Source organism: Myiozetetes cayanensis, unplaced genomic scaffold, assembly GCF_022539395.1.
Source record: "Myiozetetes cayanensis isolate MyiCay16 unplaced genomic scaffold, myiCay2020 scf14, whole genome shotgun sequence".
Lineage (NCBI taxonomy): Eukaryota > Metazoa > Chordata > Aves > Passeriformes > Tyrannidae > Myiozetetes > Myiozetetes cayanensis.
In genome coordinates this window covers 2,069,556-2,096,543 of record NW_026087048.1, presented here as the reverse complement: position 1 = coordinate 2,096,543, position 26,988 = coordinate 2,069,556, and the positions used below count along the sequence as shown (strand labels likewise).

The 26,988-nt window shown below is 42.5% G+C and overlaps 1 protein-coding gene across 11 annotated transcripts in view; it reads left to right on the top strand.

The window, feature by feature from the left end:
* HERC1 (HECT and RLD domain containing E3 ubiquitin protein ligase family member 1) overlaps nucleotides 1–26,988 on the top strand; it is an 88,531-nt gene that overhangs the window by 21,221 nt on the left and 40,322 nt on the right. For 5 of the 11 annotated variants that reach the window (XM_050309128.1, XM_050309127.1, XM_050309126.1 and 2 more), the window contains exons 11-35: nucleotides 925–1,059; nucleotides 1,659–1,824; nucleotides 2,377–2,502; nucleotides 3,718–3,939; nucleotides 4,718–4,870; nucleotides 5,019–5,151; nucleotides 5,609–5,800; nucleotides 6,304–6,525; nucleotides 7,399–7,572; nucleotides 9,159–9,273; nucleotides 9,358–9,478; nucleotides 10,705–10,876; nucleotides 12,566–12,872; nucleotides 14,161–14,281; nucleotides 14,528–14,579; nucleotides 18,407–18,472; nucleotides 21,246–21,517; nucleotides 21,830–22,045; nucleotides 22,131–22,251; nucleotides 23,188–23,425; nucleotides 24,314–24,507; nucleotides 25,515–25,727; nucleotides 25,926–26,032; nucleotides 26,270–26,380; nucleotides 26,461–26,637. In XM_050309128.1, the coding sequence (XP_050165085.1) occupies nucleotides 925–1,059; nucleotides 1,659–1,824; nucleotides 2,377–2,502; nucleotides 3,718–3,939; nucleotides 4,718–4,870; nucleotides 5,019–5,151; nucleotides 5,609–5,800; nucleotides 6,304–6,525; nucleotides 7,399–7,572; nucleotides 9,159–9,273; nucleotides 9,358–9,478; nucleotides 10,705–10,876; nucleotides 12,566–12,872; nucleotides 14,161–14,281; nucleotides 14,528–14,579; nucleotides 18,407–18,472; nucleotides 21,246–21,517; nucleotides 21,830–22,045; nucleotides 22,131–22,251; nucleotides 23,188–23,425; nucleotides 24,314–24,507; nucleotides 25,515–25,727; nucleotides 25,926–26,032; nucleotides 26,270–26,380; nucleotides 26,461–26,637 (4,126 nt within the window). The remainder of the gene's footprint in view (nucleotides 1–924; nucleotides 1,060–1,658; nucleotides 1,825–2,376; nucleotides 2,503–3,717; nucleotides 3,940–4,717; nucleotides 4,871–5,018; nucleotides 5,152–5,608; nucleotides 5,801–6,303; nucleotides 6,526–7,398; nucleotides 7,573–9,158; nucleotides 9,274–9,357; nucleotides 9,479–10,704; nucleotides 10,877–12,565; nucleotides 12,873–14,160; nucleotides 14,282–14,527; nucleotides 14,580–18,406; nucleotides 18,473–21,245; nucleotides 21,518–21,829; nucleotides 22,046–22,130; nucleotides 22,252–23,187; nucleotides 23,426–24,313; nucleotides 24,508–25,514; nucleotides 25,728–25,925; nucleotides 26,033–26,269; nucleotides 26,381–26,460; nucleotides 26,638–26,988) is intronic. The other 6 variants (XM_050309135.1, XM_050309134.1, XM_050309129.1 and 3 more) reach the window with 5 other exon arrangements.

The window sequence follows — 26,988 nt, the reverse complement described above, 5'->3', positions numbered from 1 at the left end:
CCCTACTCTCCTCTTCCCTCTCCTCCAACTGTTGCATATTGCAAGTGAAAATATATCAGCACCAAGAATCTGCATATTAGTTCTTTGTGTATGAAGATTTCTTACCTGCTGTTAGACCTCTGTTTACTAAAATTGTGAGGAGTTAGGCAGTGGGAGGTGAAACAACTCAGTGTTTATTTTTGCTTCTGAAGGGACTTTTTATGGCTCTGGAGGTTTCCTGCAGTGTAACAAGGAGTGCTCTGAGCAGGAGACTTTGGGAAAGGGCAAGTTCAGACAAACTGCTGAGGTGGATTTAAACATATTAAAGAATTTCTTTATGGTTACCTGTTAACCTACACTGAAACCAGGTGCCTAAATAAACAGTTTGGTTATTAAATGTACAATAAGTGAAATAATACTTTGTTACACCAAAGACACGAGCAAGGAATTGAAGTGAACCAGTGTAGTTTTATATATAAACTCACACAAAGGAATAGAAAAGCTTAATATTTGGAAGATAACTCAAGAAGAATTTCAAATGCCCTGTTTTCACAGGAGCTGTCAATTCAGAAAATAGTGAGACTCAGATAGTACTGAGTGGCACTGCTCCTTCTGAGCTCTCCCTGCATTGTGTCAAAGTCTCCACAATCTGACATTTGTTCTAAAACCAGCTCTGTGAGTACTGGGCAGCCTTTGCACCAGTCAGGTGAAATACAGATGGCTTCATCTTCATGGCATTGTAGGTGTTTCTGTTCTTTAGAGGGTTTGTTTGTAAACAGTTTGACAGCAGAAAACACCCCCGAGGGTCGGGAAAGTTAATCTACCACAGTCGTGTTGGGTTGTTCTAAGAAACAAACTGGCTCAGTGTGTGTTGAACCTGCTGGAAATGTGAAGTGTTGAAGCAGGGGAGGATTTGCAGAGAATGATCTCTGGTTGTGACTGCAGGCAGGTCGTGGCGTGGCACAGACCCTACTGCGTGGACCTGGAGGAAAGCACCTTCTCTCATCTCCGCTCCTTCCTCGAGCACTACTGTGACAAAATCAACAGTGAAATCCCCCCTCTTCCTTTTCCCTCCTCAAGGTACACACCCCCTGTGCTTGTTGCAGATTCTTGTACTGGTTTTAGTTTTCTTTACAGCAGTGGTGCTTGACTTGGTCTCGCTTTGTCTGTTCTTTAACAAGCTTAAGTCTGATTTCCTTGCTCCTTCAGGAGCTCTGCAGTGCCCCAAATGTAGCAGGGTCTTTTTGTCTGGAGTTTATTCTCATTATGCACTGAATTAAAGGCTCTATTTCAGAGTTTTCCTTTGAAACACGTTTTTCTATGGAGCTGAAATGCATTTACTATTTCTGCTTTGTCAGTTCTTACTCCTTTTAACCGTTTTTCAGAAGTTTTTTACAAAGACTAGAAATTAATATCCTGACCTTTTGTTTTCAACCCAATTTTTGTGCTCCTAAACCTTCTGAGAGAAGATTACATTTCTTACTTCTTAAAAGTTATTTTTTCTCTATGAATAATACATTTTACTCTTTGTGTATTTTTGGATGGTTTTACCTTCTGATTCACGGGACTGCTTTTCTAAAGTAATTTACTTAACCTTCTCTGGCACAAAATATCACAGGAGAGTTAAAAGCACTGCGAAGTGATAAGAGAGATTAACAAGGATGTATTTCTTTTGCCAGGGAACACCACAATTTTCTGAAATTGTGTCTGAAGCTGCTTTCTAATCACCTTGCACTTGCCCTGGCTGGGGGTGTTGCCACCAGCATTCTGGGTCGCCAGGCCGGGCCTCTCCGAAACCTCCTGTTCAGGCTGATGGACTCCTCTGTCCCTGATGAAATTCAGGAAGTAAGTCATGCTTTGTTGTTTGCCTGTGAAAATTGTACTCTCTTCTTCTCTTTCTTTGTGCAATTAGAGATATATCTGACTTGCAGCAGTTGGCAATTTTGATAAACACGAGTCTGACTTAGTGGTTTTATTCATGAAAGGTAAAAACTGTTTAATGATCTGAAAGCAGAGGAGAATGTTTGCAGAAGGATTTCAAAAAGCTGCTTTATTTTGTAACTTTTAAATTAGTCTTCCTTGTGATAAGGAGCCTAAAATGTCAGTGTTGTGGATTGAGTAATTAACTCAGTTGAGTAACTCTCCTGAGATGTACCCTTACAGCAAACAGCAGCTTTTGTTGCTCTCCTTTCACTTCTTCAATGCCCTGCATGTCTTTGCATCACAGCAGGAAAAATTAGTGTGCTCTTGTGAGATAGAGCTCTGGTGTTAAATGAAATTAAGCAAGATGTTCTGGGGTGTATCATGGGTGATGTACTGTGTTTTTGAAAGATACAGGTGAGTTGATTATCTCCCCCTCCCCCACTGAAGAAGGATTTTCTGCTGCTCTAATTTTAGGTTGTAATCGAGACTCTGTCAGTAGGAGCAACTATGCTGCTTCCTCCACTGCGAGAGAGAATGGAATTGCTCCATTCCCTTCTCCCCCAAGGCCCTGATAGATGGGAGAGCTTATCAAAAGGACAGGTAAGGTCAGGTAAAAATATGCCAGGCTTTGAGAGCAGCTGTGGTTTGCTTTGGCTTGTTCTGCTGGAACATTGTGAGCTGAGGTGAGAGCCTTGTTCTCAGAGTGCCAGCACATTCCTGGCGAGGTGCAGAGCAAAGCCCAGCCTAACAAAACCTGGGGGCAGCCTGGCTAAACCAGAGTCCAGGGAGCACTGCATGTTTTCTCAGGTGAATGCTGGCTGCAGACAGCTTAGAAAGTGCTGTGTCAGCATATCCAGACTGGTATAAAGAGTTTTGCAATTTGGGTTTAACCATTTGGATTTAACGTGTCTTAGAAACAGAAAATTATTTCCTGGGAAGAATACTTGTATAATGCTTTCCCTGCATGGATTTCTGCCTCCTTTGCAAAGATGACTGCAATGTTCCTTTTGTCTTTTTCTTTCTTGAATGCAAAAAACCAGGAATTAATGCAGGTTAGGATGCTTGCCCAGTATCCTACAAATGGAGGAAAAGATATTCAAGGAACATCTTTCCTGTCCTTGAGGGCAGTAGGAACTGAAGCTTCAGCAGTAGGCTCAGATGAAAAAATGACCAAAAGTACTGTTCAGTTCTGTGCACACAGGATCCTGGTCAAATCCTGTATTTTATACACTGAGGAAGAGACTGGCTCACACTTGATACTGAAACTCTGAAATAGAATCTTCTGATTCTAATTTTCTAGAGGTTGGTGAAGATGAGTATTGGTACAAACTGAACCCCCTGACAATTACTAGGGTAGAGCAGGTTTAGGTTTTGCAGCATCAGAACCAGCAGCAGGAGGGAGCTGCACTGAAGGTGAAGGTCTTTGTCTCTGCATCTGCCACCTCTCTTGGTCTCCTGTGTGCTTGTTCTGCTTTTTACCCTTTCTCCTGTGTACAGCCTAGAAAAATGATGTGTCCCCCACCAATCCCCAAATAATCAGCTCCAATAAATTGGAGAAAACATTTAGTCCAGTGTCTGATATCTCCCTCTTAATCTCAGATTTTACTGGCTATGGTCATCTAATTGATATATTTATCTGTTCTCCAATACTACAAACCTGCAGGAAACCCTGGAGTTTTTGGTGCAGTCCTGCAGCTTATTCTGTGTCCCATTACAACATTTTCATTGTAACTCTGATCCTTTTTGTTGCTTAGCTCCTTTTTCTGTCCTCATTACCAAAGAGTGTTTTTTGTGCCTGTAAACATGTTCCTGTAGAGAATGCAGCTGGACATCATTCTGACAAGCTTGCAGGATCACACCCACGTGGCCTCCCTGCTGGGCTACAGCTCCCCCTCGGACAGCAGCGAGAGCTCCTCGCTGTGCGTCAGCTACGGAAACCTCTCCGAGCAAACCTACGCTGTGCAGAGCAGCCACCCCGACACTCACCTGGCTGAGATCCTCATGAAGACTCTGCTGAGAAACTTGGGATTTTATACAGTATGTACAGGCCTTGTAGTTTGTTGATTTATTTTTAAAATGAGGGCGAATTTTGGATGCTTAGAAGGGTTAACTTGTTTTTCTCCATCTCAAGAAAACGGTGCTCTTTTTGTTTACCCAAAGTAGAACTGCAACATGTATTTTGTCCTGAAGTGGCCTAAAATCAGTTCATCATCTCTAACAATATAGTTCTCATGTTATTATAGTGGTATTTATTGTTTAAGATGACTTATGTCTTCATATCAGACTATTTTACTGCTCCAGCTTTGGCTTCAAATTTTTTGGCAGATAGAATGTAACACAGGATGTTTTTAGTCAGTGTAATCTCAGCCACCAGGGAACAATAGGCAGACACCAGGAGCATGAATCTGTCTAATTAACTTCACCAGGGTTATTACCTTATGCTTATTACCTGACAGAACATCTCATGCATCAGCCCCCAACAGATCTTAAAGATTATTACTTATTTTAACATACTGGGATCTGGGGGCCAGGGGAGGGAGGGGCTTTTTTCACCCAATTAGCCGTGGGGAGTTGAATAAAAACATTGCTGCCTGTGAAAGAAACCTTTTTATAAGAGAAGTGTTCTCTTGACAGCCATCACAATCACTACTGTGACCTTCTAAACAAGTGTAATTTTAGGTGTGGTTATCCCATGATCCACTGGCACATAATAAAGACTAAAAAAAGTTTCTTTTTGAGATGATTATCAGGTTTCATGGCATTTGAAGCAGGGTTAAATGTTCTTTTTCTCTCCCCCTCCTTTTTTTCTTAATAGGACCAAGCCTTTGGAGAACTGGAAAAAAACAGTGATAAATTTTTACTGGGTACATCATCATCGGAAAACAGCCAACCTGCTCATCTTCATGAGCTTTTATGTTCCCTGCAGAAACAGCTGCTGGCTTATTGCCACATCAACAGTGTCAGTGAGGTGAGTGTCCTTATTGTTATCATCATAAGCACCGGAATGTTGTGAGGTTCCTGTTGTAAATCGGAGCATTTGAAAGCTAAACTTAATTTAAATAACCCTTTAAATATATTTACAGGATCATTCTTATGTTGGTTTTTTTTCCTTCCAGAATTCCAGCAGCGTGGCTCTGCTCCACAAACACCTCCAGCTTTTGTTGCCTCACGCCACAGATATCTATTCCCGTTCTGCAACCCTGCTGAAGGAAAGCTCTTGGAATGGTAGCGTTGGGGAAAAACTGAGAGGTAAATGTTCGTGGAAAAATCACTATTGATGGCTCTGTAAGCTTAGATTTGAATAGTAAAATAGCTTGGTTTTCCTGTATCTGCATAAAGTGGACATCCCAAGCGTCCCCCAAAGGAGGAGGTCAGGGGTAGCATCTGGTTGATGTTTTTGATAACAGCATTTGACACACAGGGAAAATACAGCATGGAGAAGACATTGAAACAATAATTCACAGAGGCAGTTTTGTTAGTTCTGGATTTCTCTTCTAAAAAGTGCTGGTTTTGTGATCACTGACAAGCGTGTTAGTAAAATACCAGATAGATGAATAATTGCTAAACCCATCAATTCCACGTGTGCTGTGGAGTCACTTTGAGAAAGCTGAGGTATTTGATGCAGTTCTTGGGCTTGTTGAATGGCCCTGTTGTGCTTGGAATATTACTGTGTAACTGTAATCCAGCTTTACTTTGCCCCCTGCAGATGTGATTTACGTGTCAGCTGCTGGCAGTATGCTCTCCCAGATTGTCAACTCCCTGCTGCTGCTGCCCGTGTCAGTGGCCCGGCCTTTGCTGAGTTACCTGCTGGATCTGCTGCCACCTTTAGATCGTCTCAACAGACTGCTGCCTGCTGCAGCCCTGCTGGAGGATCAGGAACTGCAGTGGCCTCTTCATGGTAAGTGTAATAACCTGCTTTTAACCTGAAAAATAGAGAATGGCACCTTTTTGTAGTGGTTGGTTTAACTTTCCCTTTTAAGGTGGCTTTTTTTATTTAAAGTGTGTGTCTTGCTGCATCTTCCTTTCCATTTGCTAAATGTGTTAATAGCCCTTGCTGTGAAATGCTGCTTCTGCTTTAACTGAGGGCAGTTTCCAGCTGTTTCCTGTATCTGTCCATGTTTATCAGAACAGAAAGAAGTGTGTGTGGGACAAAATACTCTTGGGCAGAGTTGGAAGGAGCCTTTCCTTGGTGAGCAGCTGTGCTGGAATGGTGACACCACCAGGCCTGTGCTGCTGCTGTAGTTACCACGTCCAGTGGGGACTGGAACCTGCTGTTCCTTCAGCTGCCTGAGGGGCTAATCTGCCACTAACAGGGAGATAAGAACAAGACCTGTTCACTTTGCTGATTTTGGAGTTGTTTGTAAGGTCAGAGTGACTGATTTTACCAAGGAATCCTTGCAGGTGGCCCTGAGCTGATCGATCCTGCGGGGGTGCCCCTGCCCCAGCCCGCCCAGTCCTGGGTGTGGCTCGTCGACCTGGAGAGGACGGTGGCCTTGCTCATCGGGAGGTGCCTGGGGGGGATGCTCCAGGGCCCTCCAGTGTCCCCTGAGGAACAGGACACAGCCTACTGGCTCAAAACCCCCCTCTTCAGTGACGGGGTGGAAATGGACATTCCTCATTTAGGTAAATGGAAATGCAGGTGTCTCACAGTGTTTGTGATCCGCTGGAAACGTCTGGGGAGGTTTGAACGGGTCTGGGCACTCAGGGGTTGCCTTTCAGCGTTGTGGTGTGTTCGTAGAGTGGTACAAAAAGTGGCAAAATGGATGTTTAAGGGTATGGTTCAGTTTACAAAGGGTCTTGGAAATGCTTAAGGAAGAAAAAATCTGCAATTCTCAGTGAAATAACACAGACTTCACTGAGTTAACTTTAAACATTTTACTCTTAGATGGTCAGCAGCACTTAACAGACATACCAGGGCCTCAGTTTTTCATATTAATTATTGGAAAATGTTATCTTACATTCTACTTGCAAAGTGAATTTTTTATTCATTAGAAACAATACTATTAATAACAAACTTCAGTCTTTATGATCTCCCAGAATTGGTAACAACTCAGTGCTAATATTCCAGTCATCCCTTCCTATCTGAACAGTGCCCTTGCTTCTGCTTCTTTGTGGCCTCTTCCTTGATTCACATCTCTGTCCCCATCCCCTCTGGTTCTGAGTAGACTTCAAGACTTATTTACAAGCCAGGGTGCTTTGAAATGGGTCCAGGCAGTGACTGCAAGCTGTGCAGTTCAGGTGGAATTAATGATGCAGATTTATGCTATTGCAGGGGAGTTGGAGAATGTTTCTAAATCTCTGTAGGTTTTATGTAAATTGTAACTCTTAAGTCACTTCCCTGTCTAATGTAAATTCGTTTACAATGAGATGTCTTGATATTTTAAAATCTTTTTTTTAACTAAGTGTTACTAGAGTGTTTACATGCACTCTTAGGTGCATGTAAATAATCCTCAAAATGTGCAGAGTTTAATTTCTTGGGTATTCCCCTTCTGGCAGACAAATGCATGAGCTCCCTGTTAGAAGTGGCCCTGTCTGGAAATGAGGAGCAGAAACCCTTTGACTATAAACTGAGACCTGAAATTACAGTTTATGTTGACTTGGCCTTGGGCTGTACAAAAGAGCCAGCAAGGAGCCTCTGGATCAGTATGCAAGACTATGCTGTCAGTAAAGGTAAGGTTGAAAATGTGTGTTTGTGTGTGTTAAAAGCATATTACATGTATGGCCTGCCTCAGCTACACTCCTAGCACAATCCTGGGTTTTCTTTGGCAACAGTTTTTAATTCTACAAAAGGAAAGGTGATTTATTGTCACGTTCCACCATCTCTCTGCTGCTGTTTCTCTTACTTTTGACGTGGATTTCAGTGTTTGCCAAACGTGTAGTTCAGTGTTGTTTTTCCCTCTGAACTGGTAAGAAGAATTCTTGTTTGCTTCCTCAGTTGTTGGTTTTTCTGTTTTCTGAGTAGAGCAGGGTAAAACTAGCAATTAAAAAGGAAAATTAATGGGGAGGGGAAGGCAGAGTAACTTGTAAAATATGTTAGGAATGGAGAGCAGGGGTAAGTCACCCTTTGTTTGTCAAGTCTCTGGGAGGCTGCCCTTCCAGTGTTAATAGTTCTTCATGCTTCCAGCCTAAAACCTGGGCTCCTGCTCAAGCTTTCCAGGTTCCTTCTGATGAAATCCACTAAACATTGTGGTTGTGCTGTAGCTCTGCAGCACCCACAGATCATTTTCTGTAGCTCTGGCCAAGCTGAGCAGGGATGAAAAAAACAGCGAGTGGTCTTGAGTGCCTGTTGAGAGCAACCCAGAGGGTTCTGTTGGAGAATCCCAGTGAAAAACCTGCTGGTTATCTTTGCAAATCTGAGGGGAATGGGCTGAGATGTGTAATTTTGGCTGTGGAAATGGGCTCTGGAGAAGTTGATGAGGTTCTGCTCTGTTCACAATGCAAACTGGCTGAGGAGCAGGTGTGTTAGATAAACTGTCTGTGGCCAGGTGAGTTTTTGTCATTTCTACAGCAGTTTGCAAGGATTCATAGGTAATATCAATAAAAAAAGATATTCTGAAGATACTTATAAGGAAGTGGGACAGTATTTTTTTTTCCCCCTGTGCAAAATGATGGGTTTTTATGGAGGTTTGCTTGGCAGTTTGGCTATTTTGTGGTAGAGTAAAAAGAACCATTATGAAAATAATATTAAAATGGGGAAAAGTTCTTTTGAAATTAGGAGGTCAGTTCCTGAAAATACTGGATCAACCTTCATTCCAAAACCTGAAAGTGTCTCTTGGTAATATTAGCAGTGAAGTTTGTGCTGAAGCTTGAGCAGTTGGCCTTCCTGCTGGGGATAAGGCTTTCCCATCATAAGCAGAACTGTGGAATGATGCTGGAATGTGGTTTCAAACACGTGTAACAGAGCAGAAAGTTTCAACTATGAGTTTATTTCTAAACAAAATCCAGAGGAATTTGTGGCCCAGAAGAGAACAGCTCCAGTTTGCTGTTGTTAGTTGAAAGCCAGGTTGCACCCTGGTTTCTGCTCTCTGGTGGCACTTGGTGTGCCCACCCTCGGCCATCAGACTGAGGGACCTTGAGCAGCCAAACCCACGCTGGTCTGAAGTGATGTGTGAGTGACTGATGCTCAGCATTCCTTAAGCACTGAAGCTTCTGCTAAACTGAAGGATTTAAAAGAGTGAAGATTTTTTTATGATGTCACCAAAAGTACCTTTGTTTGTTGGAAACAGCCAGTTCTGATGAATCCTTTCCGTTTTCAGATTGGGACACTGCAACTTTAAGTAACGAATCGCTCCTCGACACCGTGTCCAGATTTGTTCTTGCAGCTCTTCTGAAGCACACGAGTTTACTTAACCAAGCTTGTGGGGAGAGCAGGCAAGTCACTTAAAGCTGCTTTAAAAGTTGAGTTGAGTTGTGGAAAGGCAGTTTGTGTGATTGTTTCTTGTTTCTGGCTGGCAGGTACCAGCCTGGCAAGGCCCTGGCAGAAGTTTACCGCTGCGTGTACAAGGTTCGCAGCCGTTTGCTCGCCTGCAAGAACATGGAACTCATCCAGACCAGGTCATCCTCAAGAGACAGATGGGTAAGGACAACTGGAAATGTCCTTGCAGTTCTTCAGGCTCTGCTGGGTATTCAGAAAATATGACATAATGTTGGTTTAGTATCTGCTGCTGGGATTTTCATTGTGTCTTGTTGAAAACTTGCCGGAGTTTTCAAATGAAAATGGGCATGAAATGAAACATTTCATGGGCTTAGTCCTGGCATTGCTGTGCTGGGACCTGCATGAACATCTGCCATTGCACCGTGGCAGCCTGTGGATCATGGCATTTGAGGATGGAAATGTTCATGGAACTACTCAGGGCTGGGGCCTGATGGGCATTACAGAGTACTCCTTAAAGCAGGATTCAGGTTTCTCTGAGAGGATTTTAAAGCCAGATATTTTTAACCAACCAAATTCCGAGGTGACATGAAAATTAATGGGCTTTTTGGCTATATTGTAAAAGCACTGGTGATGCTCTTTAAAGCCACGTGCATATGTTGCCTAATTTTAATTAAATTAATTAAAATGCTCTGAAAGCATTGGGTGTGTGCAGTAAGTTCTGTGACTCCCAGAATTCCTCCCAGTTACTGTGCAGATGCAGCACAGCAAATCTGAGACCTGCAGGAGATTTGTTGTTTCAGATTTAACACTGTGGGGGAAAAGTGTCTGGTTTGCATTTGCAGCAGCAAAGCATCAACTCAACTATATCTACTCAATCAGAAAAAAAATTGACATTCAAGTTCTAAGCCCATTAAACTTCCTGTGCACCTCATATGCTAATCTTTTATCTTGGGATGTAAATCTGGTAATTCCATGGAAATAAAAGGGAGGAAAAGCACTGCAAATGCAGAACTGTTAAGGATAAAAATGGTAACATATTTGCTGTCACTTTAAGGAACGATCTTATCCATCAAAGTAAGTTTTATCGTATTCATGTTCTTTTTAAGGGAGTAATTTTTCTGATTCAACAGGATGAGTCTCCAAAGGCTTTGATGCTGAAGTGTCAGGGTTTGACAGTAGACTCTAAGTAAGCATTGCAAGGAGACATTTTCATGTAAATCATCTGAGTAAGGGTTACTAAAGGAAAATTAAATTTTCCAGCTGACGTAGAGCCTTGAATGTAAACAGCTGATATTGTTTATTCACAGCGTATCCAAATTACCTTTTTGACAGGAAAAACCCCTCACTCAATGCCTGTGTCCTTTTACACTCATCTTGCATTTCGGTGAGAATTTTTCCCTCTGTGATTTGTGGTTTTTTCCATCAAGATGCTGGATAACCAAGAATCTGCTGATGTCGATGCTCAAGAACATTCCTTTACTCGCACAATCGATGAGGAAGCAGAGATGGAGGAGCAGGCAGAACGGGACAGAGAGGAAGGACACCCAGAGCAAGAAGATGAGGAGGAGGAAAGAGAACATGAAGTTATGACAGCTGGTAGTAAGTACTGGTTCTGTGTGTCAATAATGTCCTTTTCTCTTTGAGGCAAAGTCAAGAAATGAGTTTAAAAATGATGAGATATTTTTCTGTGTAAATATTGTGAGAAGTTTATTTTTATAAAATGGTGTGGTGCTTTTATTGATGCAGGGAAGTCTTCAGATGCAAGGGAATGGGAATCCTGGGCAAGTGCACTGCCTTTGTGGGCCATTCCCAGGGCATCTGGCATGTACTGACACTTCTTATCTGCACTGTCTGCAAGACTAATAACTAATAAATTGTTTGCTCTGAAGTTCTGGCCAGTAGATTTTCAAGTTTTCATCAGCATTTATATATAGAACCTTTGCTGTGTTTGTGTGGGTTGTTGTTTTTTCTAGTGAGCTTTGAAGGATAATGTTATTATTCTGAAGTTTGGAAACAAAACTGCTGTTGATAGCAGGGCTGACTGAGTGGGAATTCACTTCTGTCTTTGAGTATCTCAGTCAGAGTTTGGTATTTGTGGCACTGTTTGCAATACTTTCTGACGGGTTTTCTAAAAATCTCGTTTAATTCTTCAGAAGACAGCTTGGAAAAGGTAAACCTTGCAAACTGTTACTGTACTGATTTGGATTTGTAATCTGGCTCAGTGGGATGGTTAATCCTTAATTTTTCCAGTCACACTGGGCTGGTTTTCTCTGTGGTGACTCAGCATTCCCAAGGACAGCACTGGGAAATTTTCTGTGCAGTGGATGTAGCTTAAAAAACAAAATTGGCTGACTTGAGATATTTTCCATAGATGCATAATTTTGTTTTCCTTTTCCAAGTCCTGTTCCTCTGGATGCTGTTGGAATGTTTGTCTCCTCCCAGCCCCTACTCTCACCCCCTGCTTTGCTGACAGTTAGAATTTGGGACCTCACAGACCAAAATGTTGTTACCCCTTTAGTTTTCTGGGATGTGCAAAATAACATGCACAAATAAGTAGGAAGATGATGATTATTTCACTGGACCTCCCAAGGAAGCTGATCCATGACATACAGAGTTCAGATGGTGTCCTTGCTGCTTCTAACTGTGGATACCAATGAAGGAAGTGTTTAAGTTCACCTCTGCCTTTCCAAAAGGGAATTGAATCTTTAAAATTAAATTTTTTAAGTCTAAGAGAACTTAAGGTCTTTGGACAGAGATGAGGAGGTTTCCCACACAGCTTCTTTAGAGGAATTTGGCCCCTCAGCAGAATTCAGTGAAGTGAAGACTAAGAATTTTGATAAGATCTTCACTGTGCTACCCAAAGCTGATAAAAGCCTGGAACTGTTTCAGTGTTGACTTGGAGATACACTGGAGTCTGAAATACAGATTTACAGAAGCATTACTTTTATAGGTCTGCTAAAAGGCAAACATGAAATAATCTCTCTCTCTTTGATGCCATCCAAACAGGAGTTGGGTTGCTGTAAGACACTGAAAGAGTGTTTGGTGTTCTGTCAAAGTGCATTGTCCTCTTCATTTGAAAATGAACACTGTGTAAATGCTTCATTTAACCTGTTTGCATGACTTCTTTGATGGCACTGTAGCATTAACGTATTCTTTCGCTGTTGGAAAAATATCAGTTGTGCTTTGTAGCTTGGGCAGCTTTTGGCCCAAGATGTAGATGAATATTTTTTTTATCCTCTGTAGCTTTGTCTAGAAGTTAAGACCTTCTTTTTGTGTTGCATGTTACAGAAATATTTCAATGTTTCCTATCAGCCCGTGAAGTAGCTCGCAGTCGGGAGCGGGATAGGATGAGCACTGGGCCAGGGACTAGACTTGATGATCCACCCCCTCAGTCTCAGCAGGAAAGGAGGATCAGCACAGACCTGACGGAAGGCCAGGATGTTTACACCGCTGCCTGCAACTCGGTGATCCACAGGTGTGCCCTGTTGATCCTGGGGGTGAGCCCCGTGCTGGAGGAGCTGCAGAGGCGCCGGGAGGACGGGCACTCGCAGCAGCCGCCCCCGGCCACCCCCGACGGCATCGGCATCATGACCAGGTGGGCTCTGCTCCCCTCACTGATGGAACAGCTCAGCTTTCCTCAGAGGAGTTCAACTCACAATCGTTTGAGAAGGGAGTTTTTGCTCAGAGCAACCTCACTCAGCTCTTGAGGATCTTGAGAATCTTGTGGGTTTGCTCGGTTTTCTTGGTCCACGTTAACTAAAACTTGAGAGTTTTATTTTGTGTTTAAGATTCAAAGCTGGGCTTAGTGGTGAATAGTTCAGATGATCAGGTGTTCAGATTATCATGAGGTACTTGGAAAAAGTATTTATTTTTCCTGTAATTTGTGTTTGGATTTGTTTGCTGCCATATTTGGGTTTTCTTGAGCCTTACCGGTGTCCTATATAGTAGTGTCAAAAAAATTGTAGTATATGTTTAAAACAGAAGTTTCAAAGCCTGTTATGATAAAAGTGTTGTTCATGATTGATTTTTAGAAGTATTCCTAACACTGACATGAGTAAGACACTAGTGTTAGGTCTAGGAGAAAAAACACTGAAGCCAGGCTGCTCAATGAATGGGAAGAAATGTTTAATTTAAATACTATAAGTACTACATCACCTACTTTAAATTTTGTAACCAGAGATATTCTTGGTAACACAGTTTTATTCTAAACTTGACTCACTTAAACTTTTATTCTGGCAATCTTAATGTTTCAAGTAGAATATAGCACAGGGATTGTGTAGGTGATGTTACTTGTCTGAGTCTACTTTTGCTTCTAGTGTACAGAAACTCTTGTTGGGTGTTTTAAATTAAGGTACTGATGGGGAGTGTAGAGGAGGATTTATATATTCAGTACCCTTTTATTCTTTTTGCCTCTTTTTGGAGATCTAGTCCCTAAAGCATGGGTGGCTGCCTGTGCCATTGTCAAAGTGCCTTTCATCTCCAGCATGTCAACTTTAGGATGCGTTTCATGGGTGGCTTTTTAATAAGTCCAGTGCTTTGTCACCCACTTCCTCTGTGTTTGTTTTCCTGTGCTCTCAGCTCAGAGTGTGTGTTATACTCTGTAATACTCCCCAAGGCACTAGAGATCCCTCCCTGAGGGCACCCTCAGTTCAGCTGACCGCTCAGGCTGTGAAGAAGTAACCAAATTTACTAATTTTAGAAGCGTAACCAAAACCATCAGACCACTTTTGGCCTCCTCAGTGTGATCTTGTGATGTTCTGGGAGAGTCTGCTCCCAAACACAACTGTGGTACCTGCTAAACTTGGCTATCAGCTCTGCCTTTTGTCTAATATCAGTGTTTTCTCTGTGTGTGTGTGCACGTAAATGTGTGTGCCCTGGAGCAGGAGTGAAAGCCTGACAGCAGAAAGTCGCTCCATCCACGCCAGCTCGAGCTACAGACTGATTAAATCAAGGAGTGAGTCCGATTTGTCTCAGCCAGAATCAGATGAGGAAGGTTATTCACTGGTGAGTAAACCAGCATTTCCTTGTGGCTGGAAAGCACATCCTAAACATTTGTTTAGGGCTGTGTTTCAGTAGATCAGTGCAGCTTTTTGAAGAGAAAGTACTGGTGGTAAAAAACCAACTGAAATTATTATAGCTCTGCTAACTTTCTCACTTTTATGGGTGAGGGATGAAAGTTAAATACTCAGATATCATGTACCAGATGTGTTCACCTAAAGAAACGAGGCTTTTATTCATCTTTTAATGTAGAGTGGAAGACGAAATGTTGATTTGGATTTGGCAGCATCGCACAGAAAGAGGGGTAAGTTTCCTTGTTTACCTCGTGCATATTGACCAGATAAATGTTGGTGTTTCTGAATTTAAAGTGTGTTTGCAGTTACATGCAGCTGATAATTGCATAACAGATGCTAAAACTGAGTATATAAAAATAACATGTAAAAGAATTGTTACCTACTGTTTGTTGCTTTGTGACTTGGCTTTAGTATTTCCTAGGTTATAACTCCTTATTTTAGTATCTAGAATTGTGACTTTCTGAAGAAGTGAGGATTTCTGGGAAGTTAAGTGAATTAGGAGCTTTCATTTTGTTTTCACTCGTGTGACTTCAGGAATAAAAAACTGGCAGAGGTGGTCACGTGGAACTTGTGCTAACAATGAACTTTTACCATGAAATGGGCTTGAACGAGGAGAACTCATTCAGAAAATACCACTTTCAACACCAGCACACCTACAGAACCAAGCAACCACTACTTTTATTGCTGCAGTATAATTCAGATTTTTTGCTTTTGTACTGCTTTGTGTTGCTGCTTCACACTGGGGAGTCTCAGTGAGCTTCTTGGTACAAGGTTTGGAGGGAGCAGAGGGTGTTTGTTTACACTGAGACCAAAAGTCCCACTTCGGTCTGGATGATGCAGAATCTGTGACAATCACAACTTAAGGGTCTGTTGGACCTGTAAAAACCATGGGAAGATGTAAACAGGAATTAGATTATGTTATGCCTTAATAACAGAAGGCCCAATACCATTAGATCATGTAAGAATTCTTGTTTAAAAGGCTTCATCATTAAGCAGAGCACTCAGAGGTGCTTGCTTTTTGAAGTCTTCTGGAACTGTAAACCAGATTATCAGTGGCAGCACCCATTGGATTTAGCATTTAAATAATGTGGAAGGGAATTCCTTGTGCTTGCATAATCAATTGAAACAGCTGAACCAGTAAAGAAATGTTGTAGAGCTGTTTGCAGTGTGACTGCAGATGTGTCATGGCATTGTCAACATTGGGAGATCTATCAGAAGGGCCTCTGTCAATCTCTGAAACCAACATTTTTAGCTTTGCCATTGATCTGATGTAGAACTCTGCACTTCATTTCCTGGGTCCTGAAGTAATTCAGGACATGATCTTGGGCTAGATCTTGGATACAGGTATAATTTATGGATTATAGTTCCTCAGCTGCTGGTCACAAGCCTCAGGAAATGGGGAATAATGCAAGAGGAGACTTTATTAATAAACTCTTCTTACAGCAGAAGATTCTGCCCTGGGTCTGAACCAGTGAGGAAAAATGGGGGAATGCAGCTGATCTGTCCAGAACCTAAAGAACCTCAAGTGGCTCATTTGCAGACTGAACATTGTGACAACATGTAACTGTTCTGGCTCTGGGAGATTTATTTACAGTCCCGTGGCACTCAGAGTTTTTTGGTCTGGTTTTGGCAACTGGGAGCACATCCTGGTGTTTGGTGAGGGTGCAGCTCCCAGCCAGTTGGGGTTGTCCCCCCTTGTGACCTGCCCAGCACACTGAGGTGTGGGGATGGTGCAGTTATATATGTATATAAATAACTCCTTCAGTTATATCTCCATCCTCGTGATGTGCTGGGAATGATGAGGGGGATGTTTGTGCTCCCTGCTGCCTCAGTTTGAGGAGCAGGAGAAATGTGGATTCTCACAGCAGCTTCACATTCAGCTGTCCTCCATCCCCACTTGCTGGCAGAAAGAATTAAAGACTTCATCTGCATTTGAATTTGCTACATTTGTTCAAAATGGGGGTGATGAAAAAGCCCAGTTTCCTGTTTATGGCAAGAAATGACCCTCAGAAGACTCCAGCATTGTTTCTCAAGGTGTTCTCCAGGTGGATTTTTAAATGCCACCAAAGTCAGATTGCCCTGAAGCAACCAACAGATATTTTCATGAGAAACAGGCAGCATATTTTTATTTTTAGGTTTGGGGTTTTTTTTGACATGTTCTTTCCATATTTATGATTGTACCTTGTACTCCTACATCTGATCTGCTTTGGAATGGAGGACGTGGAAGATTTTGTGGCCCTCTAAATGACGAGGAGAGGAAGGAAACTTGTCATATAGCTGCTGAAATCTGTGTCTATTTTGAGTGCAGAGGACAGGCATGCATCACAACAGGAGTGCATGTGGGAAACTCTTCTCAAATTGCAATTAATTTCAATCCTACAGAACAGCAGCAGTAACCAGTGCTGCTTTAAGGGACTTGTAGCTGAACTTGTCCAGTTTTTGTTGGATTGACTGGAGAGCTGGCAGCGTTTGGGGGGAAAGAACCAGTGGAGCCTCACAATAAAAACAAGGGGACCACTTCTCATTTCTTTCTGCTGAGTTTATTATTTAAAATATTTGATCACATTTCCTTTTACGTGTGGTTTTTAAAATAATCCTTTACTCAAGTTTGCAGCAGCCCTTGAGGATATTTGTTCTCTTCATGGTGTCTGCATAAGCTGCAGGAAGTGACAAGCAGAACCAGTTGGAAAGCAAGTTTTTTTTTCCTTCTATCACCACTGCTTTTTCCCTGTAGACTGTACTGTTTGAAAGAGAATTTTGACTCAAAAAATTGCTTTCCTCTATGGGTGTGAGGTCCCTCCCATCTCTTCTCAACAAATGTACTAGAATGTGACCACACTAAATGTCACAGGGCTGTGGCCACACACATTTGCAGCTGAGGTTTTGTGGGGCTGCTTTATCCTCAGCTGCACTCCATGCAGTGTTTGATCCTTGCAAATCAGTCAAAATGACAGGGTATTGGTGAGTGGTTGATTTGTTACAGGCAGGACAGCAATTCCCCCTGGAGTGGGTTGGCTTATTTTAGAACTTGTGTCTGTGGAGTGCAGCAGCTCATGGCTCACAGTTCAGGTCACATTTCCTTGCTGATTGAATCTCACTGTTGGTTATAACCTGATTTTTGGGCTGTGAAAGCTGGTGCTTTTCATCAGTTGCAGTATAGAAAACTGCTAATCCTGTCAGTCCCTGTGCTCTTGCAGATGAGTATGGAAGGAAAAGCATTCTCTTTTTATCCAATTGACATCTCAGCCACTCAGTCCAGCCTTTATTTAAATTGCCTTCATTCTTCCTGTCTATTCAGAAATAGGACTGGGATATTCCTACTCCAGCCTGAGGATCCTTTGAGTTTCTTGTCCCTTGGTATTTAGTTATTTCTGAATCAGCAACCTTTTCCTTCCATAACAACAGAAAAAGTCCTTCTCAGTGATTCTGCAGTGAGGGATGAAGACATTGTTTTCCCTTTGTATTTTTATTTTTCATTCCTTAGATTAATCTCTTCCAATTCTCCAGCCCCAGGGGGTGCCCCCAGATGTGGTGCCTGTTCTGTGCAGTACCTGTGGGAGGCTGTGCAGGGAGGGCTGCAGTGAAATCATGGTTCCATCATCCGAATTCAGGGAATTGCAGTGTGCTTGTGCCGCTGTCCCCTGTCACTGGCACAGCGTGACTCCAAAAAAAGCAGCAGCTGAAATGAAATCCAGATTAAACTGGGATGATTTTACTTTCCTCGTTACCTGCAGTAATGAGCTCTGAGTCTGACAGAGGGCAGGTGGTGTTGGAGCAGGGGATTTACACACCTCTTGGTGGGTGATACAGCTGTGTTAGGGGATTACTTTTGCTTCCTTGACAAGAAGGTGGAGAATTTAGCAAGCCTGTTATCTCAGGCACCACTAATTCAAAACAAGAGTAAGTATTTTTTTTTCCACATACTTGGTGTATTGTTGTACTGATTGAGATGAGACTGATCTTTGAAGTCTAAAAGTAATATGAGGATGAGATTTCTGAGTGTGTTACCTTCTGTTTCAAATGTCTGCTTTTGTCTTCTGATTCTTGTGTGGTGTAGTGTATTTACTCCTTTTTGGCCAGTTGAGCCCCAGAAAAAAGAAGAGCTTCAAGCAAGTAACCGATGGCATGTTTATTTTTTTGTCTCTAAAGCTTCCCCCACATATTTTTTGTTTTCTGCAACTGTGCCACATTCATGTAGAAAACTCATTATTACAGGCTGGCTTTATAAGGACAAGTCAACTTTTTTGTTTGTTTGTTTTCACTGTAAGCTTTCAAGTTTCTTCCTCTGCACAGCTCTGGCCGTGTGATTGTAGAGGCTTGGGAAGTGCTGCACTGCAATCAGTTCTGTGTGGTGGATGTTGCACAGAATCAAGCTCAGCTCCAATTTGCAGCCATACATTTGATTTCTCTGTTGATAATTTGACATCTTCAAGAGAAAAAAAAAAGACTGTTTTAGATCTACGTGCTCTGTCTCTGAAATGTTTTTAATTCTGAAGTATGGCCTTTGATTTCTGATGTCTTTGTGTTTAAACACTTTCAGTTATAACTTCTATTGTCTTACATTTAATCTGTATCTCCTAATTGTTGGACTTTCTCCACATTTGAAACAATTTTAAACCGGTCTTACATTTAAACATTCCTGCATTTCATATTAAAATGGTTAGCTAAGATCTAATCTTATTTCAAACCTGAAATAATTTAGGTTTTTATTCATACACAGTGGGGGTTCTTTCTTACCAGATCTGTTGACCATCAAAACTAAATCTTCTTCTGATGTTCTCCTTGAAAGGTCTCCTTTAGCTTCTGATTTAGGACACTGGAGTTGCTGTTTGTGCCTTTCCAAATGCTTTGGCCCTGGGCTGTGTCATTTATCTTGTGTTTCTCACCTCTCACTTCCCCATATAACTTAGATTTTAAAACAACTACTCTGAGAATTCATGTTAAAATTAGGGTAAGGTTGTATCTGTCTTTGCTGTTGTTTTAAATGCTGCTGCCAGGGGTAAATTATAAAACTGAGTAACAGAATTTCTGTAAATTTTTGTCATAGTTTTTCATTGACAAAATAGGTGGTTCTCTGTAAACCAGGTGTTGTTGCTGTGTTACATAAAGCAGCAGAGATTAGGAAGTTAGATTACACTTTGAAAAGTAGTGTTTAAGCTTAACTTTTGCCTTATCCCAACTAAATTTGAGGCTGTATGTTTTTGTCCAATAGGTTGTCTGACCCAAGCATGTGATGGTTCTTTCTGAAGCCATTGCAACTGTTCAGCAGTGAGTGTAAGGGATACCTTGTAAATGCACAGAAACACTGTTTACAGAAAAGGAAATGGCATGTGAATGCTTTTTCCCAATTCACAGCCCCGACAATTTAAATAAGTGGGGATTTACCACCGAGTTTACAAAAGACAAGCACGATTTCCCAGTATTTTGAATTTGTAAGTTGTGTGGAGGTGCAAATCGTGAGCTGCAGGTGCAGGCTCGTTGGCAGAATAACAGCATTTTGCCTTTCCTTCAGGACAGAAATGAGGTAAATGGTTACCAGGAGAGCTGTCCTGAGCTGTGTGTCTGTCTGTCCTTGTGCCCCTGAGCAGCTGCTGCAGGCAGACAGGAGCTCCACAAATGAGGATCCAGTTCCATCTGCCACTGGAACTCAGCCTTGCTCTGAGGGAAGAAAGCTTTGAGCAGATGGATTGTTGGGAATCTGGGTGACTTTTTCCTGTTTTTTAATAATGTTTGAGGCTGAGACCCTGCAGGAAGATTTTTAAACCCCGAAGTGATACAGATTTGTACAAGCCCTGTGAATGGGTCGTGATTCCCCAGATTTTATCTGAAACTCATGGTGCATAAGATAGGTGAACAGATTCACATTTAAAAATTATTTGCAGATTGTTAAAGATAATCCAAGCTAAAATTTCAAAGTGACTTCAAACACAGATCAGGTTTCCACCAAGGTCTTCTTACACTACTTATCTCTACAGATGGGAAGTTCTTCTGAGCAGGGTCTGCCCCCTTGGGACACCTTGCAGAGGTCCAAGTTGGCCAAAAGAGCATTTACAAAAATAAAGCACTGCTGTAAATTGTTTACCTGCTGATGGACTTATGACCTGAGTGACGTGGCCCTCACTGGTGCCAGAGTTTGAGTTCCAGCAGAGTTCTTTTGGAAATGAGGTGCAGCCTGTGGTGTAAATGGGTGCCAGTGCTGCAGACTGATGGCTGGGGCTCATCTGCAGACCATTTGTTAGTGATGGTGAAGTTTCAGTGTAAGGACAGAGGAAATACTGGAAAATAGACTTGGAAATTGCCAGCTGACAAATATACAGATCTAACACTTGCTGTGGATAGTATTTAATATACATTTCTCTCTCTTGAGTCAAAGTTCTGTCTTAGTCTAAAATACTTGCTGTTCCATCTGCAATCCTGATTTCTGTGAATATTTCATCCAAAATAACATTGCTTTTTTCAAACTTTGAAATACAGTGGCTTGATTAAAACCAAAACTACTCTTGCTCTATGGCTAGACCTTAAAATGAATATCCCAGTGCATAATTTCTGTTGTAGCAAATCTTTTCTTTACTATATTGTCGTTGAGCTGCAGAGCATTTTATTCAGTGTTCTAGCTTTAAGCTGAGCAGTTTGAGTGGCTTCTGCCTTTTTTTTGTTCTCTCACTTGGCCCCATGCTGCAATACTGCTTAACACTGAAGAGAAATACAGCCTTTTCTTTAGGGAAATTGCTGTAAATTGAAATCGAGTGTTTCGCTCTGAGTTGCTTAATGCATGGTGTAATTAACACGAATATTCATTTTCCACCCGTAAATAGCAGCAGTTCAGCCTTCACCTACTGCCAGAATGTGTTACCTGGTGAGTGGGGACTGAGAGCCTTCCTCGTGTGTGTCTTTAGGGACAATTCACGGGCAGCTGGAATCCCTGAGCGAGTCGTGGGTGCGGCTGAAGCAGGGCAGGGACTGGCTGTGCACGCCCTCCTGCTCCTTCCTGGAGCCCGACTTCGACCTCTCCCGCTCCCTGGGAGTTCACACCTTGATTGAAAACGTCGTCAGCTTCGTCAGTGGAGATGTGGGCAACTCGCCAGGGTTTAAGGAGCCCGAGGAGAGCATGTCCACCAGCCCCCAGGCATCAGTCATTGCAATGGAGCAGCAGCAGCTCAGGGCTGAGGTAAATAAATCTCACTTTGACAGCTCTTCTTGTTCTTTAGACATTCTGCTCGTTTTAGGGATTTTTTTCCTTGAAATATTGTCCAAATTCCAACTATTAATTACATTTTTCTTTCTTTTCTCTTAAATATCTTAGCTAGAACTGGGAACTCTAAAACAAAACTGAAAGCGTTCCCCTCGTTAAAAAAATTGTGTCGAGGAGAAAACACCTGCCTGGTTCATCCTTGCTTACAGCTGGAGATGATGCAGTTTCAATTTCTAAGGATACTGCCTGCTTCATAAACATTGTGTTTTACCTACCTTTATTTTTCAGCTTCGTCTGGAAGCCCTTCACCAGATTTTGGTGCTCCTGTCAGGCATGGAGGAGAAGGGCAGTGTGCCGTTGATGGGAAGCCGTCAGGTAGCAGGATTTCAATCCTCTTCGTTGCTCACTTCTGTCAGACTGCAGTTCCTCGCTGGCTGCTTTGGGTTGGGCACTGTGGGCCATGCAGGTGCCAAGGGAGAGAGTGTCAGGCTGCATCACTACCAGGTATGCACTGCAGGAGTGTCTGCTGTTTCAATAACCGAGGGATGAAAACGCATCAGCCCCTGTAACACTTGTTTGTTTGGCCCAGGATGGTATCAGAGCAGCCAAGAGAAGTATTCAGATTGAAATCCAGGTGGCTGTGCACAAAATCTACCAGCAGTTATCTGCTACTTTAGAAAGAGCCCTGCAAGCTAACAAGCACCACATAGGTAAGTGAAACCAGGTTGGCAAAATATTTCCTCTGATACACAGTACAGCAGCTTGTACATTTACCAAAGCAGCCTGTGGTGTTAATGACCAGAATTCACGGAATTATCTACTTCTTTTCCTGAGAGAGAAACCTTTGAACCTTCTTCTGTCTTCATTCTCTTCAAGTGTTAGACCTTCTTATTTGAAGTCTTCTCAGCCTTTCTATTCCACATACCACGATCTTCCACAGTCCCTTTGGGGCTTCAAAGTGATTTTTAGGTTTTTCAGGGATATAAGAAAGCAATTTTCTGAAGAGGTGAGAAATCTCCAATCTCTTCCTTTGGTGAAGTGAGCTTTTTTTAAACCCAAACCTGAGGAACAGGGCATTTTGCCTCTTTGGAAAGCCCTTTGTCCTGCCCTGTATCCAGATATTGCCACGTGCTCAAGGGATGGCTGAGCTCTGCACCTCTTTGTGCCTTTGTGCATGCACTGACCAAGAGCTCCAGCACTGCAGAGAACCCTGGAATTTGAATTTGTTGGTGGAACCCAATGGCCATTCTTACCTGAATTGTTTTGCTCTTTCACTGACAATTAAAATGGAACTGAAAGAAATTTCTTGAGAATCCATGTGAAGTACAGGTAGAAAATGAAGTATTTCACTCAATTATCCTTTTCTAGAGAGAAATACCTGGTTTGAGATTTAACCTCAGAACATTTACCTCACAAAGCAGATCTGCATGATGTTCTTCCTTGGGCCACCTTGACAGAGTTAACTGATTAAAGGGGACTCCAGTGGTACAGCAGAAAGACCCCCTCAGAGTGTCTGACAAAACCTCACTGTTTCCTTGATAATTTCATTCATTAAATTGTGTTTAAAAAATAATCTGCTGTTCTTCTGCCTTAGTGTTGTTCCTCTGAGCAGCTGATTAATCAGAAACCACTCTCTGACCCCCTAGAAGCGCAGCAGCGCCTGCTCCTGGTGACAGTCTTTGCTCTCAGCGTGCACTACCAGCCTGTGGATGTGTCCCTGGCCATTTCCACGGGGCTGCTCAACGTGCTGTCCCAGCTGTGTGGCACAGACACCATGCTGGGCCAGCCCCTGCAGCTGCTGCCCAAAACTGGCATTTCCCAGCTCAGCACAGCTCTGAAAGTGGCCAGTACGAGGCTCCTGCAGATCCTCGCCATCACCACGGGGTGAGTGTCATCTGCTCCCTTGTTTCTGGAAAACTCAATTGTTAAGCTCTTCAGCACCCTGGAAAAATAACCTTTCTCTAGGACAATAAATGTTACTCAGGAGTGTGTAAGTGAAGGGCAGAACAAAAACAATAGTCACATTATTCATAGGAAAGATGCAGATAAGACTTATAAATGTATTTAATTGTGAGTGTTTGGACCAGAATAGTTACAACTCTCTGGTCTGTGAACACTGTATTTGAGTAGTCCCCATTTTGCTGGTCCAGCTCTGTATGTAGATCTGCTCAGTTGATGGGATAAGACTTTCTGTTGGTGTGTAAAATCATTTGTGTGAAAGCAGTACCTATAATGTGGTAACAGTTGTTCAGAGCAGGGCATTGTGCTGCTTTTCAGAATATGAAATCATTTACTGAGGATTAGTGGCCTCTGCTAGACCATGGAACAGTCCTATCAGTACTTAAATATTTAGTTTAACTCAGGACACAGCAGTGGAGAAAGTATTTTCTATTTGGGGCAAGACTATTATTTGATATTCAGTGCTTGCACCTTCGTGTCAGTGTTCAGACAGCACATTGCATTTACCTGCCAAATGTGTTATGTCAAAAACTCATTAACCCTCCACCAAAAAACCCCCAACCATGGAAACAACACCTCATCCTTGGTAGTTGCAGTGGAATTATGATTAATAAACAAAGCTGTTCTTTTTTTCCCTGGGAAGTACTGAAAATATTCCAAAGATTAGACAGTTCTAGTTTAATTAGACATTAGTTTTAAAAGGGTTAAAAGAAGTAATAATCCAAACCTGTGGTGGTGGAGGGAGGTGCTGCAATTATTGTTCCTTGGATCAGCTCAAATACTCTTCTTTTTCCTTTCTGTGTGTCTGGACAGAACCTATGCTGATAAACTGAGCCCAAAGGTGGTGCAGTCTTTGCTGGATTTACTGTGCAGCCAGCTGAAGAACTTGTTGTCACAAGCTGGGGTGATGCTTATGGCTTCCTTTGGAGAAGGGGACGGGGAGGAAGAGGAGGTGGAATCAAAAAAGGTGGATTCAAGTGGGGATAATGAGAAGAGAGACTTCAGAGGTAAATACTTTGCATGATTTCTGTTACAGTTTCAAAATACCAGAAACAATAATAGAAGAAATCACTGCAGCGTTTTGATTTTTGTTGGGTCATTTTTAACTCTGTAAATTAGATTCAAGTCATCAAATAATTTAGTACTCTGTTCAGATTTATATGGAATTGATGCATAAAGTGATGTAAGGACAGGAGCAGGCTGAGAACAATAATCACTCCATCTGGTTTGGAATTAGGAATAAAGTATATTTTCCCTTGAAGAATGAGTTGATGGTAGTGTTTTTCATGTATGTGGTCGTAGGAATTCATCTGAATTTCAATCTAGAAATAAATGTAGTTTTATTCAGGGAATTGTTGTATTTAGGCAGTTTTGAAGTTGGAGTGGATGGCAGGAAGGTGACACAACTGCCATGTGAAAAAAAGCTGCAGGAAAAGATTTTCTGAAATTCTAAGATCTTCACAGTGTTTGCAGTCCTTAATGAACACTTTGATTTTCTGTGGCAGTTACGGGTTTGAAGAATTATCATTTGTAACTTGGTTTTAGGTGTAGATATGTTTTTGTTTGTGCTTATAATGATCTTCACTTACAAATAATGCAATGGCTGATGAATTAACAAGATAATTAATCACAAAATAGGATATGAGGTCTTTCCACAGACATTTTCATGGTAGAACTTCCTTGGAATACCGATCAGGGTGGGAAGAAGTTCAGTGTTTTGCATCAAAACCACTGCCCTGCTGGGTGGGGAGGCAGGAGAGCTGGGAGTGATGTTGAGATTGCATGGAAGATGTTTTAATTTTCTCCTCCTCTATTTTTCATTGGCAATAAATTAAAATTATTCTTCCCCCAGTTGAGTCTGGTTTGCCCGTGAGGATAAAAAAAATACCTTGGGCCGTGAACGTTTAATCTTATTTTCTGTCCCTATCTTGCTGAGGAGCAGAAGTGGGAGCACAGCTTGGTGGGCACCTGTCAGCCACCATGGAATAACTGAGCATGGCATTTTCACCTCCAGAACAGCAGCAGGACTGCCAGTCGAGCTGTGATGACAGCGTTTCATTTCCCTCCCCAGCTGCCCTGCGCAAGCAGCACGCGGCAGAGCTGCACCTGGGGGACTTCCTGGTTTTCCTGCGGAGAGTTGTGTCTTCCAAAGCGATCCAGTCCAAGATGGCATCTCCCAAGTGGACAGAAGTGCTCCTGAACATTGCTTCTCAGAAGTGCTGCTCAGGTACGACCGTGGCAGGACGTGCTGGGGGGTTGTTGCGGTTCCCGAAGTGGAGCCCTGTTAGGATGTGTCACACGGGGAACGATCAGAACCAGCTGGAGTGGATGTGCACAGGAGTTGCACTGGTGGGGTGTAGCCAGGTGCAGGCCTGATGCAGAGGGCTCTTTGGGATCATTGACCTGTTGTTTGTTCCACCCTCAGGAGTTCCCTTGGTTGGCAACCTGAGGACCAGGCTGCTGGCGCTGCACGTGCTGGAAGCAGTGCTGCCTGCCTGTGAATCCGGCGTTGAAGATGATCAGATGGCTCAGGTCTGTATATTTTGTTGTAAACCTTTACACCTGTTTCTTCTGAAAGTCTCATTAAATTCGTAAATGTTTCCTAAGTTTGTTCAAAATCCAGTCTAGTGAGGCTCAGTGTAGATCTTTAGTAATCCAAGAGCACTAAATATTTTGATGTTTATACCTATGAAGTAAAGTAAAACAATACAGTGCTACTTGTCCTCATGTGGGAGTTAAAATAATCTGAATTCTGTTCCAATGCACCAGGTTGTTGAGAGATTGTTCTCACTTCTGTCTGACTGCATGTGGGAGACTCCGATAGCTCAGGCCAAACACGCCATTCAAATCAAGGAGAAAGAGCAAGAAATGAAGCTGCAGGTAACGATGCTTGTCCTCTGTCCCGTGACTGAATGCTCCTGAATCACACTGAGCACTCACTTTTGGCCTGTTCCTGGCAGAAGCAGGGAGAGTCTGAAGATGAGGATGAGAATCTTCCCATCCAGGAGGTGTCCTTTGATCCTGAGAAAGCTCAGTGCTGCATAGTGGAGAACGGGCAGATTCTGACTCATGGCAGTGGAGGCAAAGGATACGGTTTAGCATCCACTGGAGTCACTTCTGGCTGTTACCAGTGGAAGGTGGGTTGCACAAACGTGCATTTCTTAACTCCTCTCACTTGGGTTTGGAAATGGGCTGTGATTTATTTACAGCAGCTGCCTCTGGTTTTTTTCCCTTGTGGCGACAGTCTTGAGTAAATGGCATTGTTATGTTTATGGTTGGACTCCATGATCTTAAAGATCTTCTCCAGTCTAAGTCATTCTACGATTTTATGATTTTTCAGTCCAAAGGGAAGAGTTTGTGGCTGCTTTTGAGTGCTGCTGTCTGGGTATTTCAGTACACAGGTTGGAGGGTGTCAGTGTGTTGTGTGTTTGTAGAGGTGATGGTACTTGTCCCTAAGATCCGTAATCAGCACCAATGTGCCTGGCTTT